This window comes from Planococcus citri, chromosome 5 (assembly GCF_950023065.1).
Source record: "Planococcus citri chromosome 5, ihPlaCitr1.1, whole genome shotgun sequence".
Taxonomy (NCBI): Eukaryota; Metazoa; Arthropoda; class Insecta; order Hemiptera; family Pseudococcidae; genus Planococcus; species Planococcus citri.
The window spans coordinates 57049300-57066138 of NC_088681.1; the positions used below are offsets into that span (position 1 = coordinate 57049300).

At 35.5% G+C, this 16839-nt stretch overlaps 6 protein-coding genes across 6 annotated transcripts; 5 read left to right on the plus strand and 1 right to left on the minus strand.

The window, feature by feature from the left end:
• Nucleotides 1-2109: 2109 nt before the first annotated feature.
• Nucleotides 2110-3483, plus strand: LOC135848876 (uncharacterized). The gene is made up of 2 exons (XM_065368951.1): nucleotides 2110-2240; nucleotides 2834-3483. The coding sequence occupies exons 1-2, from the start codon at nucleotides 2190-2192 to the stop codon at nucleotides 3404-3406; spliced, it is 624 nt and encodes a 207-aa protein (XP_065225023.1). The 5' UTR covers nucleotides 2110-2189; the 3' UTR covers nucleotides 3407-3483.
• A 497-nt stretch (nucleotides 3484-3980) lies between these two features.
• Nucleotides 3981-5115, plus strand: LOC135847263 (uncharacterized). Its single transcript, XM_065366720.1, has 2 exons — nucleotides 3981-4322; nucleotides 4451-5115. Exons 1-2 carry the CDS (start codon nucleotides 4293-4295, stop codon nucleotides 5030-5032), a joined length of 612 nt encoding a protein of 203 aa, XP_065222792.1. The 5' UTR covers nucleotides 3981-4292; the 3' UTR covers nucleotides 5033-5115.
• A 3928-nt stretch (nucleotides 5116-9043) lies between these two features.
• On the plus strand, nucleotides 9044-9917 carry LOC135846867 (uncharacterized). The gene is made up of 2 exons (XM_065366214.1): nucleotides 9044-9299; nucleotides 9418-9917. Exons 1-2 carry the CDS (start codon nucleotides 9258-9260, stop codon nucleotides 9835-9837), a joined length of 462 nt encoding a protein of 153 aa, XP_065222286.1. The 5' UTR covers nucleotides 9044-9257; the 3' UTR covers nucleotides 9838-9917.
• A 448-nt stretch (nucleotides 9918-10365) lies between these two features.
• On the plus strand, nucleotides 10366-12607 carry LOC135846864 (uncharacterized). Its single transcript, XM_065366211.1, has 2 exons — nucleotides 10366-10510; nucleotides 10622-12607. Exons 1-2 carry the CDS (start codon nucleotides 10466-10468, stop codon nucleotides 12215-12217), a joined length of 1641 nt encoding a protein of 546 aa, XP_065222283.1. The 5' UTR covers nucleotides 10366-10465; the 3' UTR covers nucleotides 12218-12607.
• A 107-nt stretch (nucleotides 12608-12714) lies between these two features.
• Nucleotides 12715-14502, minus strand: LOC135846866 (uncharacterized). The gene is made up of 3 exons (XM_065366213.1): nucleotides 13576-14502; nucleotides 13415-13471; nucleotides 12715-13280 (listed from the first exon to the last, which is right to left on the minus strand). Exons 2-3 carry the CDS (start codon nucleotides 13454-13456, stop codon nucleotides 12807-12809), a joined length of 516 nt encoding a protein of 171 aa, XP_065222285.1. The 5' UTR covers nucleotides 13457-13471; nucleotides 13576-14502; the 3' UTR covers nucleotides 12715-12806.
• Nucleotides 14503-14627: 125 nt separating this feature from the next.
• Nucleotides 14628-16275, plus strand: LOC135846865 (WAS/WASL-interacting protein family member 1-like). The gene is made up of 2 exons (XM_065366212.1): nucleotides 14628-14844; nucleotides 14938-16275. The coding sequence occupies exons 1-2, from the start codon at nucleotides 14794-14796 to the stop codon at nucleotides 16117-16119; spliced, it is 1233 nt and encodes a 410-aa protein (XP_065222284.1). The 5' UTR covers nucleotides 14628-14793; the 3' UTR covers nucleotides 16120-16275.
• The last annotated feature ends 564 nt before the right edge of the window (nucleotides 16276-16839 follow it).

The window sequence follows — 16839 nt, forward strand, 5'->3', positions numbered from 1 at the left end:
GATAAACGAACTTCCGGAATCAGATAGCTTTTTCAAACAATAGTTTAACTTTCTGAGCAAAAGTTAAGATTTCAAAAAAACAAAAAAAAAAAAGGAAATGGTGAACTTTCTTAATGAAAGTCAAACTTCCCACATAAAAATTGAACTTCTCCAATGAAAATTGAAATGAGACTTTTCCAATAGGTACGTTGATCTTTCTAGTTGAAATATGAATTTTCTACTTAGAAGCCATGTTTCACACTCAAAAGTTGAACTTAATTAATACCAATATACAGCTGAAATTTCCAAAATGAAGTTGAACTTTCAAATATGAAGTTGAACTTTCAAATATGAAGTTGAACTTTCAAATATGAAGTTGAACTTTCAAATATGAAGTTGAACTTTCAGATATGAAGCTGAACTTTCAAATATGAAGTTGAACTTTCAGATATGAAGCTGAACTTTCAAATATGAAGTTGAACTTTCAAATATGAAGCTGAACTTTCAAATATGAAGCTGAACTTTCAAATATGAAGTTGAACTTTCAAATATAAAGTTGAACTTTCAAATATGAAGTTGAACTTTCAAATATGAAGTTGAACTTCCCAATATAAAGCCAAACTGTCCAATTGAAAGCTGAAATTCAAAATTGAAAGCTCAACTTCAAAATTGAAAGCTGAACATTCCAATATAAAATTGAACTTTCCAATATAAAGCTGAACTGTCTGATGGAAAGTGGGACCTTTCAAAAGAAGCTGAATTTCCTGATTAAAATCTTGACTTTTAAATTGAAAGCTCAACTTTCAAATTGAAAGCTGAACTTTCAAATTGAAATTTCGAGCATTCAATTAAATTTTCAACTTCCAAATTAAAATCTGAACTTTCTAATAAAACAGCTGAACTTTCAAATTAAAATCTGAACTTTCCAAGTGAAATCTCGATTTTTTAATTTGAAGCTGAACTTTTCCATTGAAATTTGAATTTCCCTACTGAAAGTTCTACTTTCCAGGAAGCTGGATTTAAATAAATTGAAAATCAAACTAACTCAACAAAGTTTGTGCTTCTAAAAAGTGGTAGCTGCACTTTTACAAATGAAATTTGGACTAAAGAAGGTGAACTGTCACAATCAGAGATCCCAAACATTTGCAGAAACACAACCCACTACCTATTGAGAATGTCGAGATCTGATTAGGTGTGATTCATCAGGTCTCTTTTACTGGATCTGATCAAATTAGAACTGATTTAATCCGAACTAAACTCTGATCTGACCAGATCCGTCAAATTGAATCCATTGAATTTCCAAATATGATGCGATGTAATTGAATCAAATTAGGTAAGTATATCAAAACTGATCTGAGCAGATCTTAGGTTTTCCCCCTCATAAAATGACTTTATCTATTCAAAGTATAATCATACCAATTCCATGAGACAAGGATTCGGTCTGATCAAATCTGGATCGGTCAAATCTTATCATGTTTGCACAGCAGGTAAAATGTGGTCGGGCCGACACAGTTCTTATCTGACAGAGTCTGAACAAATCTAATGGTATCAAATCTAAGTAGATCTGATATGATCAGGTTTGAAAGGTTTGAATAGATCCAATTTAATGAGGTCTGCACAGGTCTAATCTGATCACGTCTTACAGATCAAATCTGATCACATCTGAACAAATAAAATCTGATCACGTTTGAACAGATGAAATGTGATTGAAAATTCAATTTTGATTTAGTCAGGAGAATGTCCGTATCTGATCAAGTCTAATCTGATCCGATCAATCAGGTCTCTCTTACTGCATCTCATCTGCAGTTCTGATCAGATCTCATCATTTTTCGCAGGAACATAAAAATCGGATCCACTCAAAAAATCATACGAATTGATCTTCTAGACAATATCTACTTACCAGTCATCAGTGTTTCAATGTTCATCGAAACACGGGATGAATTATTTCAACGAAGAAATGTCAAAAGTAATTAATCAATGATTGCGAACACATATTTTGTAATCAAGAGCGAATGTGAGACGTCAATTTTTCACATACAGAACCTTCTTTCGATCGTAAGTCAAACAATCGTGAATTTTCCATCAATTAACAATCGATAAATTTGCCCCCAAACGTAATTTCTAAACCTATATAAAAAAGCAATGTGATCTATCTAAAATACAAACACTTTCGAATTTGATACGAGTGTTTTCTACCTTGCGACATTTTAATGACGAAGTTTCTGTTGACAATGAATTCATTCTGCGTTGGTCTTTTTGCGGTGAGTTGAATTTTCAATTTAAAGAAATAAGTACCTATGTATATATATAATGATAATTTATTTGTACGAGGGTCGTTTAATATGTAAGTTACTTCCGAAATCATTCCAACTCATCAACTACCTACTCATAGGAAAACGATCGTAACTAATCAGGTCAGAAAATTTACTGTGTCTGAGAAGATCACAATATTTACTTATTTCATATTCGCTGATCCGCTGATACTGAAGTACAGATCAAATCAGTTGTGATCAGATCAGATCTGTTTGACTATCTAGATGCTATTAGATCAGGTCAGATTTGGACATTCTCTGGACCCAAGGGGGGGGGGGAGATGAAGTCTGGAATGGTCAGAAAAATGATCATATCTGATTAGATTTGATCAAACCTGCGCCTATCTGAACAGATAAAATCATGTCCAACCACATGAAAGAGATATCCAATAATTTTCGCCTGAGAACTTAATTCGATCTGACCATATCCGGTCAGATCCAATCATTTCCCCAGAAAATACCCAGGAAACTTTCCCAAAAGCAACAAACCTTCTCATCACTCATCATACCCTTCACTAACAAATTTATCTCATTGTTCGCAGATGTTGGCCGTCTTCACTGGCCCTGTATTCTCAGGTGTCAGCCAAGACAAATTCTACCAAATGTTTAAAGCTCACGCACCTATTCCAAATATCCTCCTAAAGGTCTTCGACAATTCCCCAGCTACACAATTTGAACATCTTCAAGCTATCCAAGAACATATCAACAAAGGGGACGAATACGCTGACGATGCCACCGAATTGAAAAAAGCTGCTCAGAAAGTACTCAACAAAAGTCTCGAAGTGATTGGCCACAAACCTATTGACATCGGCGAGTACATGAAGGCTGCCAGTGATATGGAATCTGGTGTACCTTTAGAGAATCCAGAATTGCGAGGTGTAATTGAAAAGTTGTTGGAAGGCAATCGAAAATTAATGGAGGCTCCGCAAGGAGAAAAGAATTACGGTTTAACAAAAATGTTGCAGGTTGCTGTCGCTGACAGCGATGAAGATGAAGATGATGAACATTTCAGACACCAATCTATTCAATTCAGAAAATCACATTCAGACAGAATTGATGAACGCCAACCCACCGATGAATATTTCCCGGAAGAAGATGAGTCTGAAGAGAATTGAGAATCCACACGTTACAAAAAAAAAAATATTCACTTGTATGTACATTGAATGTAAATAAATTTTCTCCATCGACAAAATTTCGCGATTCCTTCTTCTCAAAAGATCGAGCAGTAATAGAAACTATCAATTATTATTCATCGCAAAGCTTGTAGGATGTCTGAAATTTCAGCCTGGAGATTAATTTGATAGGTAGATTTTCTGAGACAATCAAAAATTTCTCAAAAGAAGTGTGTTTCTCAAAGTTTCGATTTGAGGTAAAAATCTTGACTGGTGAAACCTCTGCCCCCTCTCCCAAGGAAAAATTAATCATTAATATTAGAAAACTGTCGAAGTTCATTTAAAGTACCTACCTACCTAAATGTTAGTCGAAACATTTAAGGCGTAAATCATCTTAACGAACTAGTGTCAAATTAAATTATCAAATGTTTCACAAGTGAGTATCTCAATCTCATAATTTAAAAAACAAAAGAGAGACGTAAATCTTCGTCATTCGCAGTTAAATCGATTGTACATCTGCCATAGTCACACTATCCCACAAAAACCATTTTTCCGCAGTATAAGTAAGTAAGTTCGTACTTACCTATATCTGAATAGGCAGGTACTTGAAAAGAGAGCTATTCAAAACACAGACATATTTCAAATTTTAAAACGAATTCTATATAACATTTTAGTGACATTTCTCACGGAATTTAATTCATTTTCTGTCAATATATTCGCGGTAAGTTGTACTATCAAAGCATAAAAAACAATAATGGGTGAAATATGAACGAAAACAAGGCCATCGAATTTTGACTGAAAGCTATACACTTCATTATTTTTTGAAATTGAAAGTGTGTTCCATTTTGCGATATTTCAACCACCCAGTGACAAATTTTTCATCGACATAATGAATCCATTCAACGCTGGACTCTTTGTAGTAAGTAGAATTTTCAAAAAAAAAAAAAAAAAAAAAAAAAAACATAGGCTACAAATTTTGCTAAAATCTGCCAAAAAAAAACTTGAATAATCTTCATTTATGAAATTTTTTCAAATGCTTATTCCCAGGTATTGAATTTGTTCGTTGGCAATGTTTTATCAAGAGCCACTCATGACCAGTTCTACGAACTGTTCAAAGCACGAGTACCAATTTCACAAATTATTGAAGCAGTCTACGACAACAGTCCAGCCACACAATTGAAACATTTTCAAACAATTCAAGAACATATCACGAAAGCTGACGACTACGCTGACTACGCCATTCAATTGAAAGCAGCCGCTCAGAAAGTACTCAACAGCAGACTACACGAAGTTGGCCTCTTACCTATTGACATTGACGAATACATGAAAGCTGCTAGCCAAATGGAAGCTGGTGTAACGGTGGACAATGCAGAGCTGGAACGTATAATTAAAGAGCTGCTAGAAAAGAAACGGAAGCTTTTGGCGTCTTCGGAAGCAGCAAAGAAAGCTTACTTGAATAGAATTGTCAAGGTTGCGAATTCCGACGAATTTGATCACCCACGACCAAAGAAAGGCAAAAACAAGGGTAATGGGAGATCTGATTCGAGTCAGCGCAGAAATCGTTACATTTCGACATCGTTGAGTGAATCAAATCAGGGTGAAGAAAATTCAGAAATACTCGTAAACTAAGTACAATTTAAATAATTTGTATGAAAATTCATAAGTACATAATAATTGGTAAGTCGAGTGCAAATAAATTTTCAAGAAGGAAATTTTTTGTATTTTTTTACTTACCACCTCCTATATAGTTAAATAAGGTAGGTATTCTATTTTTGAACCCGACTCTTCGATTTGAACGAACCAAGTTAGATCGATAGAGAACGCCTTAAAACTCTTGAAACCAAAATTTCATGTCCAAAGGTTGATCATCTGAAAATTTTCGAATTCAAAAACCTGTTTTTTAAGCGATTCCTAAAATTGAAGTGTAAATTTTCTGAGCGAAGTGAACCAATGTGAATAATTCTTCAAATAACTCACACACGTTAACAACCAGGCGCGGACTGGGTCGAAAGGGGGCCCACCGGGAAATCTCAGATAAACGAGTTTTGATTTTGCCCGAACGAAGCGAGAGTGAAAATTTTTCGAAAAAAGTGGTTCAAAAAACAGAAAAAGTCCAACTTTGCATGTTTTATCTTAAATTTTCCCTAGCGAGGGCCCATCGTCTACCCCAAGGGCCCATTTTTTTCATTTTTTTGGTGGGGCCCACCGGGAAACTCCCGGTATCCCGCTAGGGCCAGTCCGCGCCTGTTAACAACTACGTACTCTTCGAGCTTGTGAGTTATTGGTGCGATGCCATCGATGAGATGGTGCTTATCAGGTGAGTAAGTAACGTGATTAAAGGTGTTGAATGGGATTGTGAGAAGCATATGGATATGTGTGTGGAAGAGAAAGGAAATTGCAGTGTGGGAGAGAAGGAGGGAGAATTGGAGATTCAATGGCCTCGTGTAAGGGTTTCTTGCCTTTTTTCTCGAAGGAGGAGAGCTTTTGATGGTATCGATGTTTAATGGTATGCTGGGCTACTGTGTGTGTTTCAAGTGTGTCTGTCTACTGCATATTATGTCTCGGAACTTATTGCTAGCTTAACATTACTTCATCTGTAGATTTTTTTGGATTTCATGAAACCAGAATTTTTTGACAAAAGAGAAACAAGCTAGTGGCTACATTATAGTCCGGCTTATGGCATATATGGAGTAATTCCACCGCCTCCTGATCCTCCGGAACAACTTTTTTCTCAAAGAGGATATCCTAAGGAACACATTGAAGCAAACTTTCCAAAAAAAAAAGTTGCCCCTACCAACAAAATGACGGTGATTTTGAGCAACAGGTCAGACGAAATTGCAAAATATGTTTTTCAACAGGGACTCGCCCCAAAATTTTTCGATCTGGACAGAGCTAGATCGAAAGAGTGTGCAAAAATTTATCACCAGCCAAAATTTCAAGTGCTAAAGTGAATATTTCGATTTTGGATGAATTTTCGAAAATCAAATTTGAGCTAAAAATGAGGGGAAAAAAATCAGAATTTAACCAAATTGATCTAGAAAGCTGAAATTTTGCATATGCCCTATTTTGGATTTGCCAAATCGATTGGAAACGATTTCAAATCGTTTTGAGCAGTGCTGGAGCCTCCAGTAGATTTTGGAAACTTGAAATTTCATCAAAATGCAAATTTATACGGTAAACTAATGTCAATACACTATAAAATCGACTACATGTAGATTTCAACTCATTTTGGAACATCTAACAACTTTTTGGAAATTACTGGAGCCTCCAGCAGATTTTTCAATGCTTGAAATTTACATAAAATTTTACCTAACAGAGCTGGAAATTGAAAATTTACTCTGCACTCCAATTTCAACACGTTATCAAATCATCTTTGAAGCCTCCAGCGATTTTTTGAAAATTCTTGGAGTCTCTAGTAAATTTTAAATTTTATCAAATGCAGTTGGAAATCTGAAATTCATACTGAAAACTAATTTCAATACGCTATGAAGTCGACTGCAGGCTGATTTCATTTTCAAATCGTTTTCAAGCCTCCAGCGATTTTTTTGAAATTACTGGAGAATCCAGTAAATTTTTCAATGCTCGAATTTTCAATAAAATGCTATCAAACCGAGCTGGATCTAAATTTTATTCTGCACTTCAATTTCAATACACTATCAAGTCGACTGCAGGCAGATTTTAAGTCGTTCTGGAGCCTCCAGCAAACTTTTTGAAAATTACTGAAGCCCCCCAATAGATTTTTGAAGCTTGAAATGAAATTTCTACAAAATTTCAGGAAATTTTCTAATTTTAATGCGCTATGAAGTCGACTGCAGGTCGATTTCAAGTCGTTTTGAAGCCTTCGGCAACTTTTTGGAAATTACTGGAGCCTCCAGCAGATTTTTCAATGCTTGTAATTTTTCATAAAATGTTACCAAACAGAGCTGGATCTAAATTTCACTCTTCACTTCAATTTCGAAACACTATAATCAAGTCGACTGAAGGTTCTGGAGCCTCCAGCAAACTTTTTGGAAATTACTGAAGCCTCCAGTAAATTTTTGAAGCTTGAAATGAAACTTCTACAAAATTTCAGGAAATTTCGAGCGTTGAAAAATCTGCTGGAGCCTCCAGTAATTTCCAAAAAAGTTGCTGGAGGCGTCAAAACGACTTAAAAGTTGTCAATTTTACGTAATATTGCAAATTTTGTCCCTTTAAGAGAGGGTTGAGGGGTACAGTAGCGATCTAAAAATTTCATCTCGAGAGTACCATATTTTCTTTCAGAGAGATCCAAAATCCATTTGATGAATTTTTGAAAATCAAATTTGAGCTAAAAATGAGGGGAAAAATCAGAATTTAACCAAATTGATCTAGAAAACTGAAATTTCGCATATGCCCTATTTTCGATTTGCCAAATCGATTGGAAACGATTTCAAGTCATTTTGAGCAGTGCTGGAGCCTCCAGTAGATTTTGGAAACTTGAAAACATTTCATCAAATGAAGTTGGAAATCTGAAATTCACACTGCATTCCAACTTGAACACGCTACTAAGTCGACTTGGAGTAAATTTCAAGTCATTTTGAAGCCGCCTGCGACTTTTTGAAAATTTTTGGAGTCTTCAGTAGATTTTGAAATTTGAAATTTCCACAAAATTTCATTAAAGGCAGTAGAAAAGCCAAAATTCATTCTGTAAACTAATTTCAATACGCGTTGAAATCGACTGCAGGCAGACTTCAAGTCGTTTTGGAACCTCCAGCGACTTTTTGGAAATTACTGGAGCCTCCAGCAGATTTTTCAATGCTCAAAATTTCCATATAATTTTACTAAACAGAGCTGAAAATTCAAAATTCACTCTGCACACTAATTTTAACACGATATCAAGTTCACTGTAGATAAGTTCAGGCCATTTTGGAACCTCCAGTGAGTTTTTGAAAATTCTTGGAGCCAACAGTAGATTTTTGAAACTTCAAATTTCCATAAAATTTCATCAAATGTATTTGAAAAGCCTAAATTCATTCTGTAAACTAATTTCAATACGCCATGAAATCGACAGCAGGTAGATTTCAAGTCGTTTTGGAACCTCCAGTGAGTTTTTGAAAATTCTTGGAGCCTCCAGTAGATTTTTGAAACTTCAAATTTCCATAAAATTTCATCAAATGTATTTGAAAAGCCTAAATTCATTCTGTAAACTAATTTCAATACGCCATGAAATCGACAGCAGGTAGATTTCAAGTCGTTTTGAAGACTCCAGCGACTTTTTGAAAATTACTGGAGCCTCCAGCAGATTTTTTAATGTTCGAAATTTCATGGGAAGTATTTTTTGAGAGTTTGACGTTGCAATTCAATTTTTTTCAACCTCTCAAAAGTCAGGTTTAGCAATTTGTTCAACTTTTTAGAATTTTTTTATTAGCCTGATGCCTATATAAGTACATAATATCAAAAAGTCAAAATTTGTCATTTTTCAAACAATTTTCAAAAGCCAGACTTGAAATTGATGTCGAGAATTCAATGGGATTTTTGCCCACTTGTTTTTTTTTTTTTCTTGAGAATAATCTAAGTAGTCGAATACAAAATTCAAAATTGCAATATGGCACATCGTTCTCAAAATTTGTCCTTCATACACACGCTCAAAAAAAATCAGCAAATGTTTCATGTACAAACGACAACACATTGTAGAAATCATAATTCAGTTGTTCAATTGTCAACAGAAATCCTCACACTTCGGTAGCTAAGAATTTTTTCAAATTTTTTAATGGTGGGTACTGATATCTTCCAATCTGTACCTAACTCATTTCAATCACTATCGTTGCATTCTAACTCAATTGTTTTAAAAATAAATTAATCGCATTTTCACAAAATCTCAATAAAAGTCCCAGCCATGATGAAAGCCTTTGTTCTATTCATCACTACTCTTCTATTGGTAAGTGAACGTTTTCCATTATTTTACATCGATTTTATAGATACATAGGTACCTATCTATGTCGAGGTAGGTACTCCAAACAGCAATACATTAAACACTCGTGTTCCACTATTTTCAGATACAATTCGTTCGTATCGAAGCAAACTTCAATATACCCAACATAGTGAAAGGAAAACCAGTCAACGAGAAACTTTACAACTTCATGATAAAATTATCCGAAGCCAGCGAAGCTATACGCCTAGCTTTGAATTGGAATGTTAGCAATGAGCTCAGTGTTCTGCACGAATTCGCAGATGATCGTAAAGCATACACAACAGCCATGAGAGAGATCGCTCAAGGTGCTCAGAAAATTTTGAATAGTACTCTAGAAGAAATCGAGTTTAAGAAAAAAGTGGGAATCAAGCGTTTTGTTGATGCAATACTTGAGTATCAGAAAACAAAACGTATTCAGAATCCGAAAATGGACGAATTGGCTAAAAAGATCTATGAGTTCAGGAAAGCTCAATTCTTGAATAAACATAAAAATATCCCTCATTAATTTGTCGTAAAATGTGCGATGTAACGTGATTTTTAAGTAATTTTCAATAAAAATTACTTCCTTGACTTTCTAGACAGCTACATTTGTCATTTTTTTTCTAAAGCAACGTTTCATTGAAAGGTGAAATGGATCCAATCTGATCTTCTTAGATCCGATCAGATCGATCAGATGTAATCAGATTGAAGTTTTGATCAGATTAGATCTGTTCAGACCTGATCATAATCAGCTAGGAATAGCTCCAACAAGAATTAGTTTCCAATTTGAGACTATAAAATAATCCCAGCAGTAAGTACGAGTATGTTCATAGGAGTGAATAAAACATATGTTTTGCCGACCTAGAAGGTCGAGCTAAAATGTAAAAATCTTACTGAAATTTTCAAAAATGTGCAACGTAGTATAGGCACCTGCACTTGACAATTTTCACCAACAACTTTTTCATTGTTTCTCAGAACACTACCCATTTTTTTCATTCTTGCAGCTGTTCATTAGAGAAAAAAGCTGGAAAATTTTCACCGTCAAATTAACAATCCCAGCTCATCGTTTTTCTTTATAATCGACAGAAAACTCACTCAGTTGAATGTATAAACCAAACAAAGTCACACATTGATACATTAATGAAATTTACAAAATGAAGTACCTATTCATTTTCTTCACTGTGGCTGCTTTGATTCAGGTGAGCTTTTTGCAAAATTCTTCATTTATTGTTCCTATTTTATTTTCTAAGGCTACAAAACAACTAGGTACCTCATACGTGAATAAATTTTGAAAAATTCTAAAATTTTAGGCATCCCTGACAAAACCAATTAATATTGCTACAAACTCTGATCACAAAAGCAATGCAACAAGTGATGAAGATGACCTATTAAGTGATGAAGAATTAGAAGATGAAGACGACAATTTTGATGATGTAGAAGGAGATAATGATGATGAAGTTGCAGATGAGGAGAATGTCGACAATGATGACACAAATGAAAATGTTGAGCGGGAAGATGAAGATGAAGATGAAGATGAAGAAGACACAGCAGAAAAAGAAGAAGATAACCTTATCGATGACGAAAATGATGATGTGGATGATACATTGGGTGATGATGATGAACTTTCAAGCAATGAAGGAGAGGAAGAGGAGTCGGATAATATTGCAGACAGCAACAGCAAAAAATCTCCAGCAAAGGAAGAAATTGAAGAACATGAAGATGATGACAGCGAAAGAGAAGAATTGGCTGATGACGATGACGAATTGGCTGATAATGACGAAAATGAAGAAGAATTAGCTGATGATGATGAAGGAAATGAAGATTTGGCTGATGATGAAGAAAATGATGAATTGGCTGATGACGATGATGAATTGGCTGATAATGAAGAAAACAAAGAAGAATTAGCTGATGATGATGATGATGAAGGAAATGAAGATTCGGCTGATGATGAAGAAAATGATGAATTGGCTGATGACGATGACGAATTGGCTGATAATGAAGAAAATGAAGAAGAATTAGCTGATGATGATGAAGGAAATGAAGATTTGGCTGATGATGATGAAGAAGGAAATGAAGATTTGGCTGATGATGATGAAGGAAATGAAGATTTGGCTGATGATGAAGAAAATGATGAATTGGCTGATGACGATGACGAATTGGCTGATGATGATGATGATGATGAAAGAAATGAAGATTTGGCTGATGACAATGAAGAAAATGAAGATTTGGCTGATGAAAATGAAGAAGAATTGGCTGATAATGAAGAGGAAGGACGCCAGAATGAAGTAGAAGAAGGTGATGAAGGAGAAGATGAAGAAGATGAAGGAGAAGCAGAGGAAGAAGAAGAGGGAGAAGAGGATGAGGGCGAAGAGGGAGAAGGCAATGAAGAAGTGGAAGTAAAGGGAAAAGAAAGCAAAGAAAGAGTAAAAGAACAAGATGAGAAGGGAGAAGAAGAAGAAGAAGAAGAAGAAGAAGGAGAAGAAGATGAAGAAGATGATGATGATAATGACAGTGATGATGTGGAGGGAAAAGAAGGTGAAGTAGAAGAACAGGATGTGGAGGCAGAAGAAGGAGAAGATGATGATGATTTGGAGGGAGAAAAAGGGGAGGAGAAAGTAGAAGGTCAAAACAAGGAGGCAGAAGAAGATGATGATGGTGATGATGATGAAGAAGAAGAAGGGAATAATGATGATGAGGTGGAGGGAAAAGTAAAAGATGGAGATAAAGTGAAACAGGATAATGACGAGGATGAAGATGGTGATGATACAGAAGAAGATGGCAATGAAGAAGATGATGATGAGGAAGAAAGTGGTAACAATGTAGAAGAGGATGATGCTGAGAATGAAGAAGATGATGAGGAAGAAGAAGATGATGAGGAAGAAGAAGAAGATGATGATGAAGAGTAGATCAAAATTACCAGCAATCAATTTATTAAAATACAGCCAGCGCAAAAATATCGGGTACCCTTTCTACATGCCTATCTACATATTTTCTAACAGTACAAATAATTTATGAGTTGAAAAGATGAATTGGCAACCCTGATCAATCAGATAACAACTTCAGCATGCATAATAATATTCAATAGGTACATACATATGTAGGTACTATCAATTCATGTTCACAGCACAAAAATCCGCTGTGCTTTATTTATTAGATACTATACCTACTTACCTAGATAAATAACTCAGAAGGGTGTCTGATACTTCTGTGCTTCCTGTACATTAATTCAGATACTATTCAAATGTATCACATCCTACATGATTTTTATGAGATGAAATAAATCTCTCTTACCCCGATATGATTTATTTAATCTGCAAGGCATACATATAACCTCCTCACCACAAAATCTTTCTTCCATGCAGTCACTTAATTAAGCACACATCATAATTCTCAAAAAGTAATATTCAATGCAGTATTAATTTTATTAAAATCACTACAAAAACAATACAATGTAATTTGAGCTATTCATCTTTAACCAACCACCTACCAAGCACATCAAGCAAATCGAAACTTTTCTGGACTCTCTTGTATACCTTTCATGATTTCTCCAGCAGTGTTTTTCGCCAATCTCACTTGTTCAGGGGTTAAATATCGAGACTCTTCTTTAACATAAGGTGTTTGAGTAGGAGCTATTGATGAAGCACCATACATTGGTACAGATCCATCCGGAGTGTCCATTTTTTTGAAAACATGCTGTACCAAGGGACGATCCGCTGTACCAATAGCTTCAGGTTGGTATCCAGGAATTATTAAACTCTTGAAGAATTCAAATATTGTAGTTCTCCCCTCGGTTATCACTATCTCTTTAGGAGATTTATCTTCTTTAACGATTGGAATATCTTTGCCATTCTTTCTCATCAATTCGTGGATTTTTTCCAAAAGAGCGTCTCTATCGATATGTCCAGATGGTGTCCTTTTTGGAATAATGGATTTGGAGGCAGGGGCAGCATTTGAGGTGGCAAAGAGAAGCTGCAAAGAAAGAATGGTTTCAATCAATATTACAAAAAATCAAATTGAAATTATTATTGAATCGAAAATCATTTGAGAGTGGACAATTTTTATTCAAAATGTATGGCAATGCAGATTGTTCAACTATGTATTACCTTGAAAAATAAACAGACACAGAACCACGCTTGAATATTCATAATTTCTCAGTGAAACTGCAAGCATGAAGTTATGAATTAATAAATAGTGGTTGACATTGACACGTTCATATAATTTACTTTTGCCTCGGATGATGTGAAGGGCAATGTTAATGACTTACAGGTGTAAATGTTCGTAAACGATACTCGGTTCACACACGTTTTAAAAAAACCAGCAACGAATCCATTTGAAACATCAAATAAAATATTTTATTTTAAAAAATGAATGTTCAAAGACCAAAGCAATGAAATCTATGCTTGCTATCGTAAGTATTGATTCACAGAGAAAATACATGAAAATGTGCGAACTTGTACAGGGTTTTGATTGTAAAATTCAAATTCTTTTTAGAGAATTTTGACCAAATTCAACGGAGATCCGCATTGGCTCATTTTGAGTTGAAATTCATTCAGACAACATTAAAACAAGTGTTTGGTGAACGATGCTTTCAGTTTAAAGACACCCCGTTTGCAAATTTTCACTTCTCAAATATTTCACATTAATAAAGCCAAAACATGGAAATATTTCATTTCTGAAGCTGGTGAAATATTTTGAAACGCAGTGATGCCAATTATTTGAAAATAGCCAAAAATGTACCTACCAAATTTTTCAGTTTTTTGAAATTGGCAGTACCTAATGATTGAGATGAAGTGGCACTACTTACCTACCTACTGTATTCCTAAATTTTCAAAACACAAATTTATCCAAAAATAAGCGATTTACAATTTTTTTTTGAGCGACTTTCAACTCAAAATGAAGATCTTAACTGAACTTTGTGGTCAAAAAATTTGGCAGAAAATGTAAGACATGAGAAATTTTTCAGAAAACCGATGGCTTTCATTTTTCTACGAACAGTGGCTTCAAAATTCGGATATTATTTATCGTTTCCAATTTTCATAAGTATTAATTATCCAACAGAAAAACAGCCTACTGAATACATCACACCATTCACACCTCACATCTTGAATATCAAAACAAAAGAAAATAGCAATTTTTTGAAATCACTCGAACCTACGTCTTAAAGACTTCTGTGCTTCAAAATTTTCGAATTTTCGTGAGAAAGAAATCGAGCAAATTCAAACGAATCCACATTATTTATTGTCAGTGAACATGTGTACCTCAAACTTTATCCTGGTGAAACGTTCCAATCAGCAAAACATAACATAAGGTCTTTGCAATTAGTATCTCTTCAAAACACCTTCGTAAATTACACAAAAACAGTTTCGTCAATTGCAGCAGAATTTTTTTTTCAAATTTCTATCGTTTATTCGCCAACGCATCGCATAAAACTTGCAGTTAACTGAGCTACTACAACGTGTCCAGTTCAAAAATTTGAACAGCAATGGAGACGAGAGTATCAATTTTGATCGTACTTCTAACCATAGTCACTCAAGTAAACTGATATTAATTAATAATGATCCCTATTTTGTAAGCCTATGTATTGTACATAGTAATCGCTGACGATATTTTTGTAAAATGTTTACAGCTAAATGGCAACGGAAATAGTGGTGGGGGGTACACGTCAAGATATGGGTTTCCTTCAGGTATCATTAAAAGAGTAGGTAGCCAACCTAGACCACTTCTCAGTGCACCTTCCAGCGTATTAACTGAAAATGTAAAGACAGCGAGTGATCCACCGGGCGGCGGTCTGGTCATTTCATCTATGGGACCAATAATCAAGAGATCTAATAGTATAGATGAGGATGCTTTTCACAGACGGGCAGCGGAACTCGAGTCCGCTTTTGATCAAGCGGTGGGTAGAATGAAGGAAGGATTGGGTGGATTAGGTGGATTGGGTGGATCAGGTGGATTTGGCGGATTTGGCGGATTTGGTGGATTAGATAACTCTGGGCCAGGCAAATCACGAGTCTCGGTTCCAATTTCAGAAAGACCTCTACCGGAAACACCGAGTTACTCGGGTAGACCAGATTACTCTTCACGACCGTCACCAGGTATTCCAATTCTACGTCCACCGCCCTCACGTCAGCCAAGCATCACGGAACCACCTGCACAACCCGAAGCCCCAACTGTACCAGATCAGACTTCAGGTTACAGACGTGGGCCACGTTTCGATCGTTCATTTTCATTCGCCCCAAACTCCGGCTTCGATGATCCAACACCACCTCCTACACCACCAACACCAGCTCCAGTTCAACCACCAACAACTCCGGATCGTCCTCGTTTCAGAATACCTTCCAGGCCCTATGTACCTCCATCTGCACCTGAGTCTTGCGCATCGACCGATCCAGATGCGCAGCCTTCGGTATCTAAATACCGTCGTCAAGAAAGCAGAAAAGCTCCTCTAAACGACTCCAACGATGCGCCAAAAGAACCTGAACCTTATCGTGCTCCATCGAATACGAAAAGACCCTCGCCTTCCAATCCTTACAAACCATCGACATTTAATAGTAACGAAGGATCTCCTAGAACCGATCGCTTCCAAGGTTCAGCAGTCGTGTCCGATAGATTGCCCAATAACTCTGGAACGATCGATATCAGAATTTCAGGCCGTCAAATTGACGACGAGCGTATGTTGCAGATGGTCAAAGAGGCTAAAAACGCCATTACGGTTGTATTCTTCGCACCTGCTTATGAAACCGAGTATAGAGGATCGATTACATTTGGAGATGAAGCACCGCAAATACCGATGAAAATATTCGGGTTTTAAGTAGAAAACATGATGTTAGTTGATGTACAATTCTTTTCAAATATTACTGTAGGCTTACTTTTTGGAAAATAATGGTAAAAATATCTGTACTACCGATATATTAATTTAATAATATTCAAGACAAAAATAAATAAATATGTATCTATTGGCAAATAAGCATCCGCTGTCCTTTCTTTCATCTTCCCTTTTTTTCAAAATCAAACATGTCCTCTTTGAATTTTATTTTTTAATATAGGTATTTGACACATTTTTTAAAATTCTAAGGTTTAGTTACCATGAAAAAAATTAAGGGAATTGAAAAGGAAGGAGTGGAAATTTTGATTTTTTGACCTCCCAAACTAATTGTTGACAGTTTTGAGCCGTTCGACTGTCTTCAGTAAATTTTCGGATTTTCCAGTTTCGTTTTTTTGTTTTCAAAAACGAATTGAAGGATAAAATTAAATTCAGCCCACAAAAAGTTGAATCAGTCATCTTCATGATATTTTTGACCAATTGAGGCACAAACTTTCGAAATTCACAACTGTCGATTCGAATCAACAATTTTTCCAGCGGTTTACAATAAAATGAATCCATACCTAACAGTCCAAAAGACCCCATTGCAGAGAAAAACAACCATAAATCGATCCAAGAGCCGATAATGGAGGAGGAAAATCTCACTTTTACATGCGAATGCGCTGGTGAATGAAGAACTTTTTTTTCCAAAAAAAATCTGAAGAAATA